Here is a 22106-nt window from a genome sequence, read left to right on the forward strand (position 1 = left end):
TTTGCTAATTCATAAACATGATGGGTCTTTCCATCATCTGGTGCTTTTTCGCCCATTTTTTTCCCAGTGTTTTGAAGTTTTAATTGTATATTTCTTCACTTCCTAGGTTGTTTATTCCTAATTACTTAACTTTTGAGGCTGAGTAAGTAGGATTCTCGCAGTCCCCTCCCGTTCTTCCCATTCAGGCCATTATTACTGTATAGAAAAGCTGTGGCTTCCTGTGTGCTGATTTCATAGCCTGCTGCTCTGCTGAAAGTATTTTTCAGAACCTGGTCAAGTCCTTAGGGTTGTTTAATCATACCATCACATCATTTATGAATAGAGATACTTTAATTTATCCCCTTATATATTACTTTTATTTCTTTCTCCTATTGTATTGCTTTGGCTAAGAACTTCAATTGTTAGAGTGAGCGAGGCATGTGGAGGTGGGTATACTTGTCTCATTTCAGAAGAAACACTTCCGGTTTTCACCCCATTCAGCATACACTGGCTGTAGATTTGAATTTTATAGCTTTTTTATATTCACACATCATCTGGAAGTCTGTTCCTTCTCTTGATTTCTCAGTGTGTACATTAATGAGTAAGACTTCTCAAAGGACTACTTTTGGTGTATTGCAAAGGCTCTGACACATTGTATTTGCATTTTCAACCAATTCTAGAAAAAAATTAATAATCCTCTCTAATTTCATCAGAGACCCTCTAGTATATTGATCAATGTCCTTTTTCGATATTATTTTATGTTTTCTCTTGTCAATTTTTATTGTCTTATTTCATTATCATCTGATGAGATACAATAAATTGTTTTAATTCTTCTTTTTTTTTTTTTTTTTTTTGGTTTGGTTTCTTGAGACAGGGTTTCTCTGTGTATCCCTGGCTGTCCTGGAACTCACTCTGTAGACCAGGCTGGCCTTTAACTCAGAAATCCGCCTGTCTCTGCCTCCCAAGTGCTGGGATTAAAGGTGTGCACCACCACTGCCCAGCTTGTTTTAATTCTTTTATGTTTGTTTAAGAGTTTCTTAATAGCCTAAAATGTGATTTATTTTTAGAGAGGGTTCCATGGACTCCTGAGAAGAATAAGTATTAGGTGAACTATCCAGCAGATGTCTGTTTAGTCCATTTGGTGTATAGTGCAGATTAACTTCAAAATTTCTTTATTGATTTGTACTCTGGATAACCCATTTGTTGCTGAAAAGGAGGAGGGGGCTAGAGGACACATTACATGTCTATATAATAAAAGATACTATTATATCAGGACATATCTGTCCTTTTATGACCATTGGTGTTTATGAAATTGGAAGCTCAAAGTTTGGTGGAGAGTTTTTTATTTTATTTATTTATTTTATCTGAACACAGTGTAGCTGTCTTCAGATACACCACAAGAGGGCATCGGATCTCATTGCAGATGGTTGTGAGCCACCATGTGGTTGCTGGGAATTGAACTCAGGACCTCTGGAAGAGCAGTCCATGCTCTTAACTGCTGAGCCAGTTCTCCAGCCCAAGAGAGTATATATGTACATATATACATATATATTATAAATAGGTACTTTCTTGATAGATTGTTCGTTTATTAATACACAGCTCCAGCTTTATTTCCTCTGAGTAACTGTCAGTTTGTGTCTACTTCATCAGTTACCAGAGTAGCCGTGATACCTCACTTTCCTGGTCCCATTTATTTGGTAAGTTACTTCTGGGCTTTTTGTTTGTTTATTTGTTTTCCTCTCAGTTTATACTATATACTTAAGTCATCTCTGGTATCGTAGTTAAGGTTTCTATTGCTGCAATGAAACACCGAGCCCAAAAGCAAGTTGGGAGGGAAAGGGTTTACATGGCTTACACTTCCATGTCAGGTTCCATCAGGGTCCATCACTGAGGGAAGTCAGGACAGGAACTGGAACAGCGCAGAAACCTGGAGGCAGGAGCTGATGCACAGGCCATGGAGGGGTGCTGCTCACTGACTTGCTCCTCTTGGCTTGGTCAGCCCACTTTCTTATAGAACCCAGGATCATCAGTCCATGGATGGCACCTCCCACGATGGTCTGGGCCCTCCCTCATTAATCACCAAGAAAGTGCTCCACAGGCTTGCCTATAGCTGGATCTTATGGGAGCATCTTCTCAATCGAAGTTTCCTCTGTGAACATTACTATAGTGTGTGTCATGCTGACATAAAACTAGGCAGCACAAGTGATCCCTTGTCAACTTGACACACAAACACATCACTGTTAAGACACAGCCTTTCCTTTCTTGTTCATCCCCAACATGACATATTAATAAAGACATCACAATATAAAACATTTTACAAACTTAAGTACCACACCCTTACAAATACATACACTTTAAAAGTTGACTCCTCAAAAATACCCAAATTCTCTGTAAAACCCAAATTTCCTTTTTTTTTTTAAATTTAAAGTCTTAAGACTGTGGGGCCCTATATAATAAAAATGAACTACTTTCTTACTTCAAGAGAAAAGAACCAGGGCACAGTTACAAAGTAAAACTAACCCAAGTAAAACCAAACAAAGTAAAATCAAACACCGAACAATGTAAAAAGCTTGAATGTCCAATGTCTGGAGTCCACTCATGATTTTCTGGGCTCCTCCAAAGGACTGGGGTCACTTCTCCAGCTCTGCCTTCTGTAGCACACATAGCTTGTCTTTTAGGTTCTGACTGGCCCCGTTCCACAGCTGCTGCTGTACTTAGCGGTCATCCCACTGTACTGGCAAATCCAAAACCCCAGGGTCTTCTGCTGCAACTGAGCTGCACTGTCCCAATAGCCTCTCATAGACCCTCTTCATGGTGCCAGTCCTCAACTTCTCTGCATGACCCCCTCTGTCCTTAGCCATCAACTGCTACCTCTGGCTGCACCTTCACCAGTGGCCTCTCCTGCCCTCTCACAGTGCCCCAGGCCGCAGTTGCTCTCTGTGTATTACCCAGGTAACTCTTACTCTACCCAAGTTTTGCTGCCAGCCCAAGGTTACAACCTTGGCCACTTCTGGAACACAGCTTCTGTGTGCTGACCCTGAGGAAACACCTCCTGGAAGATTTCATTCCAGTAATGCTGGTTTGTTTTAATCACTGCTAATTTCTTAGCTCCAGCTCACTAGCCTCAGTTGTGAAAGTGTCAGTCACTTCAGCGATGCCAGCCTTTCACTGATCACAACTGACTCTTCAGCCCCAGCAGACCAGAATGACAGCCTCTTAATTCATAATAGCAAAAGACCCTGAGAGAGGTTTTAAACTTCTCTCTGAAATTTTACAAACCAGGCCTCCATCCTCTGTACGTCTCTCAACATTTTTGTCTTCCAAACTCTTACAAAACATCCCACTGAGCTCTCAATACTCAATGGCTTTTCTAGCTCAAATTGCTAAAGCCCTTCCACAATCCTCCCCCAAAACATGGTCAGGTCTATCACAGCAAAATCCTGCCTACCCAACTACTAACTCTGAGTTACTTAAAACCCCCTAATGCAAAGTAAATAATCACTATACTAAATCTAGAAATGAATATCAAGAGGTTTATATATGTTTAGTACCAACACAATTCATTTTTGAATATTTTCAACTCATGGTTGGTTGACAAAAACCTTATATTACCTAATTGTGCCTGACTTTTTTTCTCCTACTTGGCATTTATATAATGGCACAAAAATCTTTATGGTGTTTTTATGACTATTTTCTTTCCAGTAAAACCAAGTGGTGCCCAAAGACCACCAATATTATAATTTGATGGGCATAGTTATCCAAACAGCATATTGTTAAGCTTTACTCATACCTGTAGAACCAGCTGACTCAGAACCAGCAGTTTTGGCATAGAAAACAAAGCTCTGAATCGCTCCTTTAGAAACTGGAAAAACTGCTCCTAAAATCAAAAGATGTATGATTTTTTAAAATTTTGATCCTTCACCAGGGAAATTGTTGCTGAATTCCATCATCCGGTCAGCCTTCTGAGAAAACAGTTCTTTCTGTGATCGTGGGCTACTCAAACTTTCTCTAAATATCTCTAGATATTTCTTCCACAGTGTTTGCCTTTCTGTATTCAGTAGTCCTCAAGGTTCCTAAACTCAAAGTATTTTCAGTGTAGACAATCTTTTAGCTAGTAGTCATCACCCACGGCCCACCACCACTCATGACGTGAATCCCTGTAGGCTCCAACATGGATAGAGCAGGCAGCGTGCAACCATCTATAGCAACACAGCAAACCTCCTTTTCACTCTGTTCTTTAAAGACAAATAATCAGAGATGAGAAGAGGAAGAGCAGTGTGGTTTCTCATTGGCTGGGAAACCACACACAGAGGAATCTTGAGAAGAGGGTTGCCTAACTAGCAAATACAAATCGGGTTTGCCATGGAGTTCCAGTTGATCTGGCAGCAGCCACAGACTCCCACGTGTGACTCCCACGTGTGACGATAGATCTCAAGATCCTGAACTTCAATTGTTCTTGTGACCACTGCCACTCGGGCGGACCTGTACACACAGAGTTTTTGTCTTGGATCGAACTGGCATTTTCAGTTCCACTTGCTACATGAATCAACTCATCTGTTTTCCCCAGAGGGAGAAGGAGCTGCGGGTGAGCAGAATTATTTCTGTAGTTGGACTCCTGAGAGGCAAAGACTCACAGTCACTGGACCCCAATGCCAGCCGCAGCAGCCTTTCAAACGGGTTGTGGAAGGGTATAAATGCCAGGTATTTTGCCCAGAGACTTGCTACTGTGAATTAAAGCTGATACCCTCTGTAAGCACATCCCAGAGAAGGAAGTCCTTGTGTGATAACCAATAACCGTTCCATTCCTCCAGGTGCCTCAGATGAGTGGGGAGTTTTCCTGATACTTGACTGTTAAGAACTCAACACACGCGGGCGGTGGTGGTGCACGCCTTTAATCCCAGCACTTGGGAGGCAGAGGCAGGCAGATTTCTGAGTTCGAGACCTTGTCTCGAACCCCCCCCCCAAAAAAAAAGTCAACACACTTTGAATAGTATTTATTATTTATATGTACTTATAAGTAGCTACCCCAAAGGGGACTATTTGGGCACTGCTTGAAAGAATAGCCAGGACAACCCCAAGTCTTTGACCTCTATCATGAGGAAATCTGTGCAAAATATCAAGAAGGAGCTGGGGAGATGGCTCAATAGAAAAGTCTCTTGCTGTGCAAGAATGTGCATCGGAGTTTAGGTCCGCAGAACCCACATAAAAGCCAGACATGGCATGTCAGATAACTGTCATATCACCAGAGATGCAGAGACATGGGATTCCCAGGGTTAGCCAGCACTGGCAAGCTCTGGGTTCAGTGAGAGTCCTTGTCTAAATTAATAAAGTGGGAAGCCATCAGGAAAAAGGGCAAAATTGGAAGTAGGGCAAGACTTTAAGCTCTCCATATTGACCTAGAGACATAATGCTTTACGCCGGGAGCCAACCTTACTCCATTTTGAAAGAATAGTTTTAGGTTATGTTTTTCCTCAGCTATCGGCTCCTGAGAAAGCAGGTGGCCAATGGTCTCTGCGCCCTAAGGAAAGTGATTGCTGCACCCTTAGCCAGACAAAAACATTGGGGCTACAAGATATCTGACATGGCAGAACTCCCAGTTTCTGTGAAATTCCCTCAAACACATTATCCCCTTTCCTGCCTGTATAAATTGCCTGAGAAAATACAGCTCAACGGACCTTGATCAGAAACTTGACTTGGTCTCGTTCTTTGCATCTCCTGTCCCTTCCATTCTCTCCCCTTCTTTCTTAGGGTACCCTGTCAAAGACCCCGCAGGCCGGGGCAGCCTCCAGAATGGGCACACCTCCAAAATCTCCCAAACAGTGCCACCAACTAGGGACTGAATGCTGGAACCTATGCTGCTATTTCTCATTTTAACCACAGCTCTTAAATAAAAATTTATTATAGGGTTCTTATTCCTAGCTAGCCCTGTCCCCAGATCTCACCTCTCCCTACAGTTAACAATGTTGCTTTCTCTTTTGTGTGTGTGTGTGTGTGTCTGTTTTCATTTGTAAAATTAAAGATGCAACCACATGTAAATATATTTTTACTTAATTTTTTATTTTATACCCAAAGCACTGGGCTTATACAGATTATTCCTAAGCAAAAGAGTGGTTAAAGCTTTCATTTTTCTCTTTTGATTTATTTTGGATTTTAAGTAATAGTATGAACACTTCCCTGCTCCATCTTCCCCCATTTCTAAGTTATAAAAGTAACCCAAGTACAGCAGCATACGTTTTTAGTGCTAGCTACTATGGTCACTAAGGTAGGAGTGACAAAGCCAGATCAGTCAACCAACTGGGTCTCAAGGGAGGAATCGAGGATTAAAAGAAAAAGACAATTAGACAGTATTATAACATGACTCCAGCCAGTGCTGAGACTGAAGCGGGTTTATTTTTTCCAGTATGCTTTTATATCATTCTAGGTGCATACAAAGAATAAGGTCAGTTTTAGGTCAAGGAACAAACAAAGAGATAAACAAATATAGTCGGGAACAAACAAGGCAATAAACAAAGTCCCCTGGTATTGAGGAACTTACCAAAATGATTAAGACCTTTAGCCTACTAACTTGTCCTAGCATAATGTCAAATTCCTGCCTGAGCCTACCTCCATGTCCTGGCCCAAGGCCAAATTCCTGTCAAATTTAAGTGGCCCCAAGAGCTCTCTTCAAGGGAGAACAAGTTCAAAGCCAGCCTGGTTTACATAGCAAAGCCCAGCCTTTAAAAATGTTGTTAAGCTGGGCTGGTGGTGGCTCACAACTTTAATCCCAGCACTTGGGAGGCAGAGGCAGGCAGATTTCTGAGTTTGAGGCCAGCCTGGTCTACAGAGTGAGTTCTAGGACAGCCAGGGCTACACAGAGAAACCCTGTCTCGGAAAAAAAAAAAAAGTTGTTAAGTTAGCCCATGTTTTCCTCTATTTATTTTCTTCTTTAAATTCTAGTACATGCTGTAAAGTAGGTCTTCAGTTTTATCTGCTTCCAAATGACTATCCAGTGTTTCCTACATCCTTCATAGAAGGTCTACATACCTTCCCCAGTCACCCAGTCTTTATACACAGTGTCATACTGTGGCTGAGGCTTGTCTCAAAACTCATGATGTAATGCCCAATTTAAGGCTCAGCTGAACAGTTTGTTTCTTATGTGTATTCAGTTGAAGACTGTCCATGTTACATTTAATGTAATAAAACCCAAAGTCAAAACATCAAATTAACAGGAGATTTTTCTGAAACACACATGCTATAAAATGCAACTGGGAACATTGCTTACAATACATCAGGATACATCTTTCAGTAGATCCACCTGGAGCAAGGAAGGGGCAAACAACACCTGTTTTACTGCTGCGACGGGTGGAGAGAAGCCTATGACCAAAGTCACCCCCAAGCTAAACTATCTCACAACTGATTTTGGAAGTAAAAACTAGGAAAATGCATTCACAACACTTTACAGCTAGATAAATTAATAAACACTTTAAAAGGCCTGTAATCTGGTTGGAAGGTGTTGGGTTAAATTAAATCCAAGCTCCTTGTTTTTTTTCAGGGAATAGTGTGATTTTGTTTTCTATATTAGCGATGGTGCCCATCATATCCCAGAAATGATCAGTTCTGAGTCCCCAGCTGCCGGGATTTAAGTTGTCTGGAAATAATGCCTTGGTGTAACTGCAGATTTTGTTTGTTTTTTACAAACAAGGGTTCACTGTCTAGCCCTGACTGGCCTCCAATTCAGTGATCCTCCCTCCTCAGCCTCCTAAGCACTGGGATTATAGATGTAAGCTACCATACCTAGACACCTGCAGTTCTGAGGGCTCTTGGGTGATTCTAAAGCATAGCCAAGAAGTGGGGAGTCGGAGGTGTGCTCAAGCAGGGGTAGTAATGTAGTTCAGGCATGTGGGACAGTCTTTCAATCCTAGGGCTCTCAGCTGCAGCTCTGAATGCTGTGACCACCCTGGAGACCGCCGACCGCTTGTGCTTTTGCTCAGGGACACATAAGTCTAGTGTCAACCAGATAAAATAATTCTCACTGTCACCCTTTCCTTTTGTGAGGGTGAAGGGACATGGAGCCCAGGCGTCCTACCCTCCACCGGTTTCTCAAATCTGATGCTGTAACCGCAGAGACTAGAATATACTTTCAGTAAGCAAACCCAATGAGTAATTCATCTCTTTCAATTGAGAAGGGGGGTGACCACCAGGTGAGGCGGGGTCACTTTTAATCCTAGCACCGGGTCACTGAAAGACAATTCTGCTTCTGATTTGTGGGTAGAGCCTCTAAACAAGCTCCAATTGGCGGCCCGGGGAACCGGCAGAACCAATGAGTACCTCGGGCCAGCCCCAATCAACCAGCCACTTTCCCTAACAAGGTAGCACCGGGGCTCAGCCCGTGTGACATCATCCCGCAGTCCCACCCACCGGGGGCACGGTCTGTTACTCAAACGCGCTCAGCGTTCTCACCGGTTCCTGAAGACCGGGCGCAGACTCCATTCTTCACTTCCTCCTTGGCTCCTCCCATCCTGGGGGCGGGATGACTGAGGGGACGGTACTGCGCATGTGTAGAGAGGAGCGAGGTGCTGGGGCAGAGGCCTGGTCTGAGTGACTGGTGGCAAGATGCAGGTGAGTGTGGCGAGCTCGGGACCCCAAGGCTGCGATCATTTGGCTTGGTGGGCTCGCTCTAGATCTGGAGCCGGGTTTACACGGATTAATTATCGAACTCGGCGGACTGCGGGGAGGCCGCGCGAGAGGCCGGGCGCAGGCGCACTGCGAGAGGGCGGGTGCTGTCACTCCGGACTCGTGGGCTGGGCGCTCCTGCTTGGGTGCGATCTGCCCCGCAAATCTCTGCCCTTCGGTGGGCACCCGACTCTGGGGTCCTTCTCCTCCGGGCCTGATGAAGGCTCCGACCTTTCTACTATCTAGAGCTGACTCTTTACCTAACGTTCCGTTGGAATGCTTTCTGGTTTCCAGATCTGAACTCTAGGGCCCACGTCTTTTGTTAATTAATAATATAAAGAAATGTAGAACTCCTTAGCTTTTTTTTTTCTTTCTGTTTTGAGCTGGGATTTGCAGGTAGTATTAGACAAAACTCCAAAAAAAGTATTAGAAAATGGCATAGAAATAGCCTCATAAGAGCAAAAGTCTGCGCCAGCCACTTTGTCACCAGCCTTCTCTGGCTGTGTTTAAGAATTCTGAAGAGTCTGGATGGAGGGTAGACGGAGCATGTAGTTGTGGGCTCTGGCTTGAGAGACAGACCTTAAAGACTGGAGGAGGTGGCCATCTACACATTCAGCAAGGCGGCCACACCTACATCTGGGAGGCAAGAGGAGGCATCGGTAAAGGGACACGCCTAGTATTTAGTGCTTACTAAACATTAGCCATTAGGAGTGACTCTGGAGTAGGCCAGGTGTCTGCCGTTCTCAGATTTATCCTTTAGACTCTAAAGCTTAGGGAAGGCTGTAGGTCTAGCCTCAGTCTTCCTCTTCCTCAAGTCTACTGCATCCTCTTAAGACAGATGCTCAGCGTGTCACAGCGACTTTGTTTTGGGGCCTTTTGCATTTTCAGGTTCCCCTGCCTGGAATGTAACTTCCTTTGGTCTCCACTTTCCTCTTGTTGGGGTAAGGGAGCTCAGTCCTCCTCAAAGAGAAGTTCTCAGCACTCAGAGATAAAATTTCTTTAATTAGTGTGTATCTGTGGCCTGTTGTTTACAGAGGCCCAGCTTCAAGCAGACACCTTTCATGGTGTATGTAGGGTTAGCCAGGCATCTCCTGGAGGTCTTTTCACTGACGCTGAAATGTGCAGGTTTCTTGTTAATCATTGGGGACCAACTTCTCAAGGAAGGGGAGCTGGTAGATGTGCACCCCTCTGAGAAAAAGGAAGGGATAAAGCAGGTCTAGAGCAGGGGGAGCCAGTGTCTTAGGGTCACTACCGCTGCTATAAAATCTCGCCAACCAAAAGCATCCAGGGAAGAAAGGGTTTATTTGGCTCATCCTTCCACATCATAGCCCACCACTGAAGTAAGTCAGGACAGGAATTCAAGGAGGGCTGGCACCTGGGGGCAGGAGCTGATGCAGCAGCTGTTGGGTGTGTGTGTAGGGGGGTGCTGCTTACTGGCTTGTTCCTCATTGCTGGCTCAGACTGTTTTCTGATAGACCCCAGGAGCACCAGCCTAGGGGTGGTGGTCACTCTGACAAGGGCTCTCACCATGAACTGGACTCTCTCATCAATCACTAGTTAAGAAAATGGCCCACAGGCTTGCCTGCTTACAGCCCAGTCTTCTTGGAAGCATCTTCTTTTTTTTTTTTTAAAGGTTTATTTATTTTATGCAAATGAATATACCACTATTACTCTCTTCAGACATATCAGAAGAGGGCACCAGACCCTATTACAGATGGTTGTGAGCCACCATGTCCTTGCTGGGCATCGAACTCGGGACCTCTGGAAGAGCAGTTGGTTCTCTCTAGCCCTCCTAGAGACATCTTATCAACTGAGGTTCCTGTCCTCTTAGATGATTATAGCTTGGGCTGAATTTTCATACGATGACCACCTACGATCTGCAGTTCAATTCAGAGGCAGTTCCTTATTTTGTTTTCTTATTCCTCTATAACCTAATGTTTCCTAAGTAAGCTTGTTAATCACACTTCATAAGTTACAGCTTGCTATTTTCTTTTTCTCCTTCATCCTTGGCTGACTCCATACCACCCTCATATAATAATGACACGTCCTCTCTGGAGCATCCATCTCTGTGAACAGGGTCCCTGTAACCCTGTGGACCAACAACCTGTTTCCCAGTCACTTGACACAGCCTGTCTCCACAACAGTACGCAGCTTGTGCACATGCTCGTTGGCCACTCCCTCTCCCTTCTGCCTCTAGCCTGTGAGAACCATGATCCTGTATTATGCATTGTGCCTTCTAGTGCCTCCTTCTTAGTTACCGCCCAATTCAGTAACTTACCTGCTCAGTGTCTCCCTTAGGTTTCTATTGCTGTGGTAAAACACCATGTCCAAAAGTAACTTAGGGAGAAAGGGTTCTTTTCATGTTACAGCTCTCAAGTTCATCCGTGAGAGAAGGCAGGGCAGCACTCAAACGGGGCCCCTGGAGACAGGTGTGAGGACCAGAGACCTTTGGAGGATTGTTGCTTACTGGTTTGTTCCTCTTGGCCTGCTCTGTTTGCGTTTTCAGATATTTCAGGAGCAGCTGCCTAGGGTGGCACTGCTCGAGGTGGACTGGACATCTGTCAATCAAGATGATGCCCCACAGGCTCACGTACAGGCCGGTCTGATTGGCCGTGTTCTCCCTTGAGGTTTCCTCTTCTCACATGACTCCAGTCCGTGTCAGCTTGACAATAAAACAAACCAACAGAACTAGTTGCCTAAAATCCACAGAGGGCATCACGTCATTGTGAGACCTCAGAAAAGCCAGGGGCGTCTCTAGTCATCCCATGGCCTTATGGTCAGATTCGCTGTGGGCAATGCCATACAGATTTGTTACAGTTCAAAATAAGATTATTTAACTTAGGAATGAGCATTCTTGACAGGGGTCAGGTCAAAGCCTTGCTTTTGGTATTGATGCCAATCTGCCCCTCAGTTTTTACTCCAACATTGGCTCCTCAGGGAGACTAAAATGGGGGCTGTCGGTCCTGCCCCAAAGTAGCTCGAACTCCCTGCTCACCACCTTCCCCGTTTGTCACTTCATGCCTCCTCTTCTGGCCTCTGTTCTCATCACGTCCTCGTCTTCACCTTTCCAGGACCCCAACGCAGACACTGAGTGGAATGACATCCTACGTAAAAAGGGTATCCTTCCCCCTAAGGAGAGTCTGAAGGAGCTGGAGGAGGAGGAAGAGGAGAAGGAGGAGCGGCTCCTCCAGCAGTCAGTGGGTGAGCTTGCTCCATCCTTTCCTTTGTTCTGTTTCTATTGGAAGCATACCACCAACCGCTGTAGTAGACGGTAGACTGGGCAAGAGCTGAGAGGCAGAACTGGAGCACTGGCATCAAGGCTGTGCGTGGTGGATAGACATGTGACTCGCAGAGTGGCAAGTGAGCCACCTGCAGGCCACCGTCCCTGTCTGTGTCACAAGCACATGACTGTATTCTGAACTTTACTTTGGCACAGTATCCTAGAAATTAAAATTATTAGTGTTTATGGTACTTTCTTAAGGTTGTACTTTGTTAATCTTTGTGGACTGGTTAAGAATATTGACATAGAATAGTTTATTTGATTTGGGGGAAGCATAAGATGTTTGAGAAGCACGGTGTTTGAGAGAGGTTTTCTTAAGATCTCTCCACCTGCCTCAGATGCCCCCAGTTTTGGTCCTGATGTGCTTGATCCCAGCTGAATCAGAATGTGTGTGAGGCCAAACAGAGAGATGTGGATGAGAGATACCTTTGCCCTGTTCATTTGAGAGTGTTCATTTGGAGGAAGATGTTTTAAGATGTATCCAGCTTATATTAATTGCATGATTTTTGTGTGTTGGGTGTTGTTCTGGCTAATGGGAATTTAGACATGGGGCCAACAGCAGTCTATGTCTTTATACTTTAGAGCAAGACAAGCAGTAAGGCCAGGAGGGTTAGGAGGGTTGGGAGGTGAGATAGATGCTTCCAGCTGGGCAGAGGGGGCCTCAGTGAGAAAGTGAAATCCCTGAGTATACTTGAAGGAGGTGAGGTAAACTACTTCAGCAGGAGTAGGTGGCCTGAGATCTTAGAGAGCTCATGAGGAGGTCTTGGTGTCAGGGAATGCAGTAGAGAGTTCACAGGGCTTCCACAGACCGGTAAAAAGCCTAGTTTGACTGCCATGATGGGAAGTTACTGGAGGCCGAAACAGAATGGCCTGTCCTAGATTTTAGCAGCACCACCTTACTGAGTGTGGTCATTGGCTGGTAGTGTGAAGTCAAGGAGTAGGAAGACCAGTCTAAAACCAGTGCAGTAATTCAGGCAAGCCACACCATTGGTTTGGACTGGCATTGTGGTAGAGCTCATGTCAAATGCTCAGAGCATGTTCTGAAAGAGGGCCAACAGAATTGGGGATGAACCCCAGTGTCGTGTGAGAGAAAACAGAGAAGAAGGCTGCCTGGCCTGAGCTGTCTGAGGGGTAGAGGTGCCATGGTCAGGGTACAGAGGCTTACAGGCAGATCAACAACTGTTTAGGACACAGTAACGTGGAGATTTTTTATATTATGTGTGTATATGTCTCTGTGGGTTTGCAACTGAGTACAAGGTCTGCGGAGTTCAGAAGAGGGCACTGGATACTCTAGAGTCACAAGCAGCTGTGAGCAGCCTGACATGGTGCTAGAAACTGAGCTTGGCTCCTCTGGAAAAGTAGCAAATGCTCTAACCACTGAGCCTTCTAGGCAGGGAACTGGGTTTGTTTTTATTGAGTTGGAAAAGTCATGGCTGGAGGCATAGATTTTGGGAGCTGTCAGCATATTCCTGGTATTGTGGGATTAGATTAATTTACCAGGGAGGATGTGTAGATAGCGAAGAAAAGGAGCCAAAGAACTGGGTCTTGGGTTTTTTTGGGCAGATGGGAGTGGCAAGGTGTTCAAGACAGGGTTTCTCTGTGTATCCTTAGCTGTCCTGGAACTCACTCTATAGACCAGACTGGCTTTGAACTCAGAGCCTGCCTCTGCCTCCTAAGTGCTGGGATTAAAGGTGTGCACCACCGCTGCCTGGCAGGTCCTGAACTTTAATCAACAAAGTGTTCAAGGCATAGGACAAGTGTATGACAGTCCTCAGAGTAGGGAATGGTGGCTCGCATGAGAAGCTGTTCATCCCTCACTCAGTTAAGAGAATATTGCCTGACTTGATACCAGGAAGCAAGAATATTTATCACAATAAAAATAAGATGCAGATTTATGTGTAGTTGGCTACATGGAAAGATAGGGTTGCCCTATCTTGATAGGTTGATGGTAATTAAGAGCACTGGCTGCTCTTGCAGCAGACCTGGGTTTGGTTCCTAACACCCATATGGTGGCTCATAACTATCTGTAACTTCAGTTCTGGGAAATCCAACACCCTCTTCTAGCTTCTGAGGACTTTAGACATGCATGTGGTACACATATGTATATGCATGTAGGCAAAACATACATGAATAAAAATAAAACTTCTTGTTTTGAGACTGGATGTCACTGGGTAGCCTAGAACTCACTATGGAGACCAGCTGGCTGGTCTCAAATTTAGAATTCCAGCTGTGTCTGCCTCTGCAGCACTGGGATTAAAGGTGTGAGGCACCACTCCTAGCAATAACTAAATCTTAAAAAGACCAGGAATGATATGATGATGACCTATAGGAAGGCTATGCTTGCTTATGAAGGGCCTGCTGTCTTCCCACACCTGGGATGATGTATGTCCGGAGAATGACCTATGATAGCCATGTTTTTGGTTTTGATTGAGTTTATTAAGTATACAGCAAACCAAAGTAAAAGAGTAAATAGCAGACACTATGCAGGTAGCAAACTGTTAACAAATTGTGGGCTCAGAGCATCCAGCAGAAGTCAGCTGAAGAGAGTTTCCTGGGTGGGTCAGAGTGTCTGCCAAGGTAAGGCTTCCAAGTACAGGGACAAGCATCAAAGAGAGATGACATCATCAAATTGGGCACTCAAACCACCCAGTGGAAACTGGCTGGAGAAACTGAGGCAGTCAGCAGGAGTTCCTAGCTGAGCTTTCTTTCCATGGCTGACCTGGGCTCTCTTTCCTGCTGCTGGACTTCAGTACCATGAGATACATCAGTGGTTCTCAGCACAGGGTCGAATACCAGATCTTTGCATCATGATTCGTGACAGTAGCAAAATTACAGTCATGAAGTAGCAACAAAGTAATTTTACTGTTGGAGGTCACCACATGAGGAACCTCATTAAAGGGTCTCGGCATCGGGACGGCTGAGAACCACTGAATAAACCGTGAGGAATGGCTTGCCTCCTGGCTCTTCTCACAGACACAGATTTAGGGGCATTAGTCCCTTCTGTGCAAGGGGCCATGGAGGACAATGAAATTGAAACATGCTTAGGTCTGAAATAAGGTGGAAAACAACCCCACTTCTAGAGCCAGCCTCTCAGCGAGCTCAGATAGCACAGGACAGTTTACCAATATACTGTAGTGGTATGAGATGTGTTAGGACACCCAGCTCGAGATTGTGTCCCTGAAGACCAGAGCAGGCAGCTAATGCAAATGTCACTCTTGTTTTGTGAATCTGGGAAACTTGTCATTTGTATCCTTACAGAGTGATGTGGTGGGAAGGACGGTGGTGGGTCTGTCCTTTTAAACAGTATCGTGCTTTCTGTTTCCGAGGGCGGGGCCCTTGGGAGTTGGTGCACATACGCAGGGAAGACGCTAAGTGTGTTTGTTCATCTCTCCATTTTTATGCTGTGGTCAATGAAACTAAATCCAGTGAAAACATATGAGGACATGACTCTGGAAGAGCTGGAGGAGAACGAGGATGAGTTCAGTGAGGAGGACGAACGAGCTATCGAGATGTACCGGTCAGTGCCAACTGCTGATGGCGGAGGCTGTGTGCTGGCTTGGGTGCCACTGAGACAACATCGGGGAAGGTCTTTAGTTTAACAACTAGTAAAGATTTCAACCAACTACTCTTAGACTTTTGCCATGAGGCAAATCAGTAATCTGGATCTTGAGGGATTTTGTTCTGAAAGATGCGGGTGCTCGCGTATGCAGACAAGTGTGCTTCTGTATTTAAATGCTTTCTTCCGTTTGTGCAGGCAGCAACGGTTGGCTGAGTGGAAAGCGACTCAGCTGAAGAACAAATTTGGAGAAGTTTTAGAGATCTCAGGAAAGGACTATGTTCAAGAAGTGACGAAAGCTGGAGAGGGCTTGTGGGTGGTCTTACACCTGTACAAACAAGGGTGAGCTGACGCTGACGCTGATCTCCATGGGCTCTGTAAATGTCGCTTTGAATTTGTCCTCAGTCAGTGTGAGGCTTAATCTATAGAGAAGGCTTTGGGTTTATGTTTTTGATTTTTTTGTTTTGTTTTGTTTTGTTTTTTCGAGACAGGGTTTCTCTGTGTAGCCCGGGCTGTCCTGGAACTCACTCTGTAGACTAGGCTGGCCTTGAACTCAAATCCACCTTCCTCTGCCTCCCAAGTGCTGAGATTAAAGGGGTGCACCACCACCGCCTGACTTTTTATCTGCACTTGTGTTCTGTGTTTCTGTAGCTGATTGGCTCAAACCTTAAATTTCTTTGATTTAAAAACGAATTCTGCCAAGTGTTGTAGCTCACACCGGCAGTCCCAGTATGAGAGGTTGAGGCCCGAGAACTAAGACAGAGTTCAAGACTAGCCTGGACTACATAGCAAGTTTGAGAGTAGCCTGGGTTACATGGGAAGATCCAGATATTAAAAACAAAACAAAACAAAAAACCAAACACAAAACAAAAAGAGAATTGCTTATTCCTGTAGAGGAATTGCATTTCAGGAGTCTGTGAACCTGATTACTTGCAGGTGATTGGCAGACCAGCTAGCTGCTGAGTGACGCTGGGCCTCCATGGTGTTCTATACACATTGCTGTCCTTCACCCTCACAGGGTGCTTGTTTAAAAGTCACTTTAAGGCAGGTAATATTTGCTGGCCTGCTTCACACATATCCTGTGTTCTCTTCAGTGTTCAGAAAGATGTAGCAGTTTTCATAAACTATCAAAGCTGTTTTCTCAGAGGAACTGTAAATTTGGATTTGGAGGTATTCACCTTCTCTGAACACAGTAGAATGGCATGTGTGTGTGTGTGTGTGTGTGTGTGTGTGTGTGTGTACACTAGAATGGCTATATATATATATGTGTGTGTGTATGTATGTACGTATGTACGTATGTATGTATATATGTATATATAGAAATATGAATCCATCCTGCCTTAGTAAACATCCTGTGAGGTAGTCATGTCAGTAGAAGGACCACCGGGCTCTCCCCTGTATGCTCACATCACAGCCACTCTGTTTTCTCTTCCTATGTTCCAGGATCCCGCTCTGTTCCTTGATAAACCATCACTTGAGTGGACTCGCCAGGAAGTTTCCCGATGTGAAATTTGTTAAAGCCATTTCAACGACCTGCATACCCAATTACCCTGACAGGAATCTCCCCACAGTGTTCGTCTACCGGGAAGGGGACATCAAGGCACAGTTCATTGGTCCTCTGGTGTTTGGTGGCATGAACCTGACCATAGATGGTGAGGGCTCTGGAGGGCTTGAGGATATTGTGAGGGATGGGCGGGTAACTCTCTCATAGGGATGTCAGCTTCCACGATAGGCATCACGGTTCTGCGTCACCTCTGCAGAGTCACCTGGAGCACTGAGCGTTGGGTGGGACCCCTTCGAGGGTCCTGGTGCCTGATGTGATTTGCTTTTTCTTTGTCTCCAGAGTTGGAATGGAAACTCTCTGAGTCTGGAGCAATCAAGACGGAGCTGGAGGAGAACCCCAAGAAACCCGTCCAAGACCTGCTACTGTCCTCAGTGCGGGGCCCTGTCCCCATGAGGAGGGACAGTGATTCTGAGGACGACTAAGATAGCAGTGATGTAACGTTTGAACTTTTTTAATATGACACATTGTCTGGATTTTTAATAAGGAGGGAAAAGCAAAAAATTATCATCTTGGTTTTTAACCTTTTTATAATTATTTAAATTTTATACATTTCTGATATAATCATTGCTGAAATTTTTTAAAAAATTTGTTGAAACTCTTTAAATTAATAATGTTTCTTTAAGAGAAATTTAAGCAAGTTATTATGTCACATATGTATGTTTTCCTACATGTATTTCAGCAAACCGTGAAACTGTTTAGTATTTTTTTGACATGCAACTATATAGAAAGAAATGTAGAGTTTAAAAATACAATGCAAATAAATTAAGTTAAAAACTATTTAAAAAATAACAGTGCAAAAAATGAGAACTCAGCTTTATAATTAATTTGTGGGTCGTGACCCATTTGGGCGCCACCTATCAGATATTTACATTACCATTCATAACGGTAGCCAAATTACAGTTATGAAGTAGCAATGAAGAAAGTTTTATGGTCAGGGTCACAACAGGATGAGGAACTGTATTAAAGGGTCACAGCGTTAGGAAGGTTGAGGACAACTGACTGAGTGAATTTTTGCACTAAAGAGAAGGGCAGGACTCAGATGCAGGCAGTGTGCAGTGTTGGGGAGCTGCGGGCTTGGTTCTTCTGAGGAGCCTGTGTAGGACATAATTCTAACAGTTACTAAACCATGTTGATGTAAATGCGAACACTGTCTCCATGCCAGACAAGGGCCTTGTTGGTGATACTCGCATGGCAGGATTGGAACACAGCCACAGCTCTGATGCCTGTGGCCTTGACCAGGAGCCCCACCTTCTCACAGTGTGCCAGCACCTGGGCAGCTGTCCTGCCTCTGTGTGCACCTGCTCTAGAGGACCAGCAGCATCTTCATCAGTTGGGATTGGGATTGGAGCCTGAGCTGCCCCTGCCTATAGTTTAGCTAATCTCCAGGGCGTGCCCTGTGGTATTCGCCTCTGCTGCCTCGTTGCTTTTACATGTGACAGAGGCGGTGAGGTGTGGTTCTTTTTTGTTTATAAAAAATAGTTATAACTTATCCTTGTTTCTTACATGTATGTGTGTTTGCCTGCCTAAGTGTATGAGCATCACATGGGTGCAGGGGCCATTGGATCCTCAAAGCACTTACAGGCAGTTGTGAACTGATTTGTGGACACTGAAGACCAAACATGTTCTGTGTAAGAGCAGAGACCTCTTCGATCACTGAGCCATTGCTGTAGCCCAGAACCTTGCTTTTTAAACACGGAGTTCATGTAACTGCACAGCAACGGATGCAGACAGTCTGGAGGACATTGTCCTTTCAGAAAGTACCAAAGCACTAGACAGCAGAGAAAGACCACCCCAGCTACAGTGATGGACAGGTCTCTCAATTGCGAAAGCTTGGCGGGCTGGAGGGCTGCAGTAAATCTGAGGTTATACACGAGCCGTGCCGATACAGGACTGAGTAAGAGGGAGGATGAAGACCCTGATTCCCACAGAGTCCCAAGTAGCATAATGTTGGTTCCTAACCCCAAGGCACTCCATTCTTAAAGGGTGGAGTCCAAGGTGCAGTGTGTGTGTGTGTGGAGGGGGGGGGTGTAGAGGTCAAAAATGACAAGCCAGGTTGACAATGTGTCCTGTTTGATGATGTGATGGAAAGGTCACCTCTAGTCTTCCTTCCAAAAACCTGCAATCAAGGCAACCACAACAAACCCCAGCAAAGTAGCTGGATGGAACTGTTGAAACTGCCCTCGGACTCAAAGGAGAACCTGAGAAACTGTTAGAACCAGCAGCCATGGCCACTCAGTGGGTGGTGAGGTTCTGGGTGGGGTGGTGGGACAAAAATAGAATATTAGATAGAAACATGGGTGCTGTTACTGACAATATAAGATAGGGTAGATAGAAGTCAAGAAACTGGGTGTAAGAGGCCACTTGGTTAGTTTCCTAATTAAACTACACTGAAAGTATATTTTTAAGATGTGGCTCATGAACCATACCACAAATGGAAGCTAACTCAGGTGAGAAGCAGTTCTTGACTGACCTGAATCTGTAAAAATTTATAACTCAAGGGTTCCCTAAGTCTTAGATTTGTTCTGTCCAAAGGCAGGGCCTGAGCCAGCACTTCAGTCAGTGTTCGGCCAGAGTCTCCAGGCCGCAGAAGAAAAGACAGAAAGGATGATAGCGTGGCGTGGGAAAGATTGAGGCAGGGCTGAATCGGGGAGAGGCAGTCCCTGGGTAGCTCACACACATCTCAGTGTCCACCCACAGATGGTGAGCCTGGGCTTTGGGTTCTCCATTCCTGGCTCCCGCAGGTAAAGGCTGCTCTCTGGGGACAGTAACTGCATTTCTTGGCTGTGTTTGCTCAAGAGCAGAGCAAGTGTCTATGTCTTGGAGGAAGACCACAGATGCTGCAGGTTCAGCATGGTTCTGAACTTGCCTGTTCCTGGTTCTGCTCTACTCATTAGAAAGGCATTGCTTAGATATTCAGGCATGTGTTCTTGGTCTTTCTCCTGTGCATATACTTGAAGGAAAGTAAGTGAAAGGAATTGGATACAATATTGCTTTTTGTTTTTATTCGCTCATAAATTATATCCCAACCACAGTTTCCCCTCCCTCCAGTCCTCCCTGTCCCTCCCCCTACCTACCCTCCTCCCCAGTTCCATTCCTCCTGTTTTCCTTCAGGAAAGTGTGGGCCTCCCAGGGATATCAACCAAACATGAGTTACAATGAGACTAGGTAGGACCTTATCAAGGTTGACCAAGGCAACCCAGTAGGAGGAAAAGGGTCCCAAGAGTTAGAAACCCCACACAAACACTAAGCTACAGAAGCAGCACATAAGCAGAGAACCTAACTCAGGCACACACAGGCCCCCTGGTTGGTAGCTCAGTCTCCGTGAACCCCTATGAGCCTAGATTAGTTGACTCTGGATTTTCTTGTGGTGTCCTTAGCCTCTCTGGCCTCTACAATCCTTCCTCTCCTTCTTTGACAGGAGCTTACCCTCATAGGTTCCAGGAAGTTTCCACTGTACTACATTTCTACGTCAACCCCCAAGTGCCCCCCAATTCCAGTCATCTCAGTACTCTCTCCCTCTGTCCCTCCCACTCCTACCTAGTCCCTCTTGTTCCCACCCCACCCACCCCCAGTCCACCTGTAAAATCTATTTCCCCTTCCCAGAGAGATCCATGCATCTGTGCTTTGGCCCTCCTTGTTACTTAGCCTCTTTGGGTCTGTGGATTGTGGCATGGTTATCCTTTACAGCAATGTCCCCTTGTGAGTACATACTATGTTTGTCTTTCTGGGTCTGGATTACCTCACTCAGGATGATCTCTAGTTCCATCCATTTGCCTGCATATTTCATGATGTCATTTTTAACAGCTGAGTAATACTCCATTGTGTACATGTTTTCTTTATCCATTCTTTGGTTGAGGGAGGGACATCTAGGTTATTTACAGTTTTGGGCTGTTGTGAATAAAACTGCTATGAACAATGTTGATATCCTTGTGGTGGGAACGCAAACTTGTACAGCCACTGTGGAAATCAATATGGCAGCTCCTCAGAAAACTGGGACTCAATCTACCTCAATACCCAGCTATATCACTCTTGGACATATACCCAAAGGACGCTCCATCGTACCACAAGGGTCCAATATTTTAAGTGTCCTCTGAGTGGCTCTCATGCTCCCCTTGCCGGTTAGGATGCTGGTGCTTTCTAGCTCCCACCAGAAGGTGTCGCACTCTGACAACTTAATCACAATTGCTACCGCCCAAGGAAACCTTATCGATGACCCCTGACTTCCCCATGTTAGAAATGAGAAGCCAGTGTGCTTTGTGTGAATCCGGTGACATAGACTGAGCCCAGGGAGACAAAGAGGTATCAGGTTATTTTAATTTGACCACTCTAGCTTCTAAACTTTAACTCTGTATCTGTTCATTAAGCTTTAACATGCCGAGAGTGCCAGCTTTCTAGGAAGATTCTTGGCAGTTAGAGTCCCTTGAGCACTTGTTAAAGGGAGTACAGTCTCCGAGGGAAAGAGTAAAACTTTTGGCATGCCTTTCTGAGACGGGATCTTCCAGCTGTAAAGATCCATCATCACAGCAGGGGGAGGGGGACCTGCATCAAAGAGAGGGAGAAAGCAGTGAACAGATCTCTTGATGGCTAAGACAGACTGATTTGAGCCACGCAACAAAATATTACATTGTAACCAGAAGCAATAAGTGATTCATTACACAATATCTATTATGTAAAATATACCTGTGGAGGAAAAAGTTGACTAATGGAAATGAATGTGTTGCCTCAGCACAACTTTATATTTCTGGTGGAATTTGAATCATCTACAGGATTCTATTCACCACACATGTGCCACATGTGCTATGGCGAGTACCTCCTCAGGGTCAGCAGGCCGCCCATCAATCACCTTCAGGCCCTCCCTCTTGCTGACTCTGAGCCTAGGTTTCTCATTTCTGATTCGATGTTCCAGTCCTCTGGTGAATCCGATGTAAGAAACTAACGGTTTAACTCCCAAACCGAAGCCTCCGGCAGCAAGTTTGCTGCCGCAAGAGACACTCTAGATTTCAAAGGAGATGCTACAGTGTTACATATTTTCAGTCCAGCTCTAGGTGCCATAGTTTCAACAGATGTGTGCTACT

At 45.1% G+C, this 22106-nt stretch overlaps 1 protein-coding gene across 1 annotated transcript; it reads left to right on the forward strand.

Annotated features, from left to right (window-relative positions):
- The first annotated feature begins 8422 nt into the window (after nucleotides 1-8422).
- Nucleotides 8423-17817, forward strand: Pdcl3 (phosducin like 3). Its single transcript, XM_028775419.1, has 6 exons — nucleotides 8423-8577; nucleotides 11703-11832; nucleotides 15338-15428; nucleotides 15666-15809; nucleotides 16911-17119; nucleotides 17311-17817. Exons 1-6 carry the CDS (start codon nucleotides 8572-8574, stop codon nucleotides 17451-17453), a joined length of 723 nt encoding a protein of 240 aa, XP_028631252.1. The 5' UTR covers nucleotides 8423-8571; the 3' UTR covers nucleotides 17454-17817.
- Nucleotides 17818-22106: the final 4289 nt, after the last annotated feature.

The sequence above is a fragment of the Grammomys surdaster genome, unplaced genomic scaffold (genome assembly GCF_004785775.1).
Source record: "Grammomys surdaster isolate TR1022 unplaced genomic scaffold, NIH_TR_1.0 255, whole genome shotgun sequence".
NCBI classification, from domain to species: domain Eukaryota; kingdom Metazoa; phylum Chordata; class Mammalia; order Rodentia; family Muridae; genus Grammomys; species Grammomys surdaster.

Bases quoted from the DNA above. Each gene is read 5' to 3' on its own strand.
- Pdcl3 (XM_028775419.1), top strand. The intron at 11,833-15,337 runs GTGAGCTTGCTC...AACTAAATCCAG, and splicing joins GCTCCTCCAGCAGTCAGTGG to TGAAAACATATGAGGACATG. The intron at 15,429-15,665 runs GTCAGTGCCAAC...CCGTTTGTGCAG, and splicing joins CGAGCTATCGAGATGTACCG to GCAGCAACGGTTGGCTGAGT.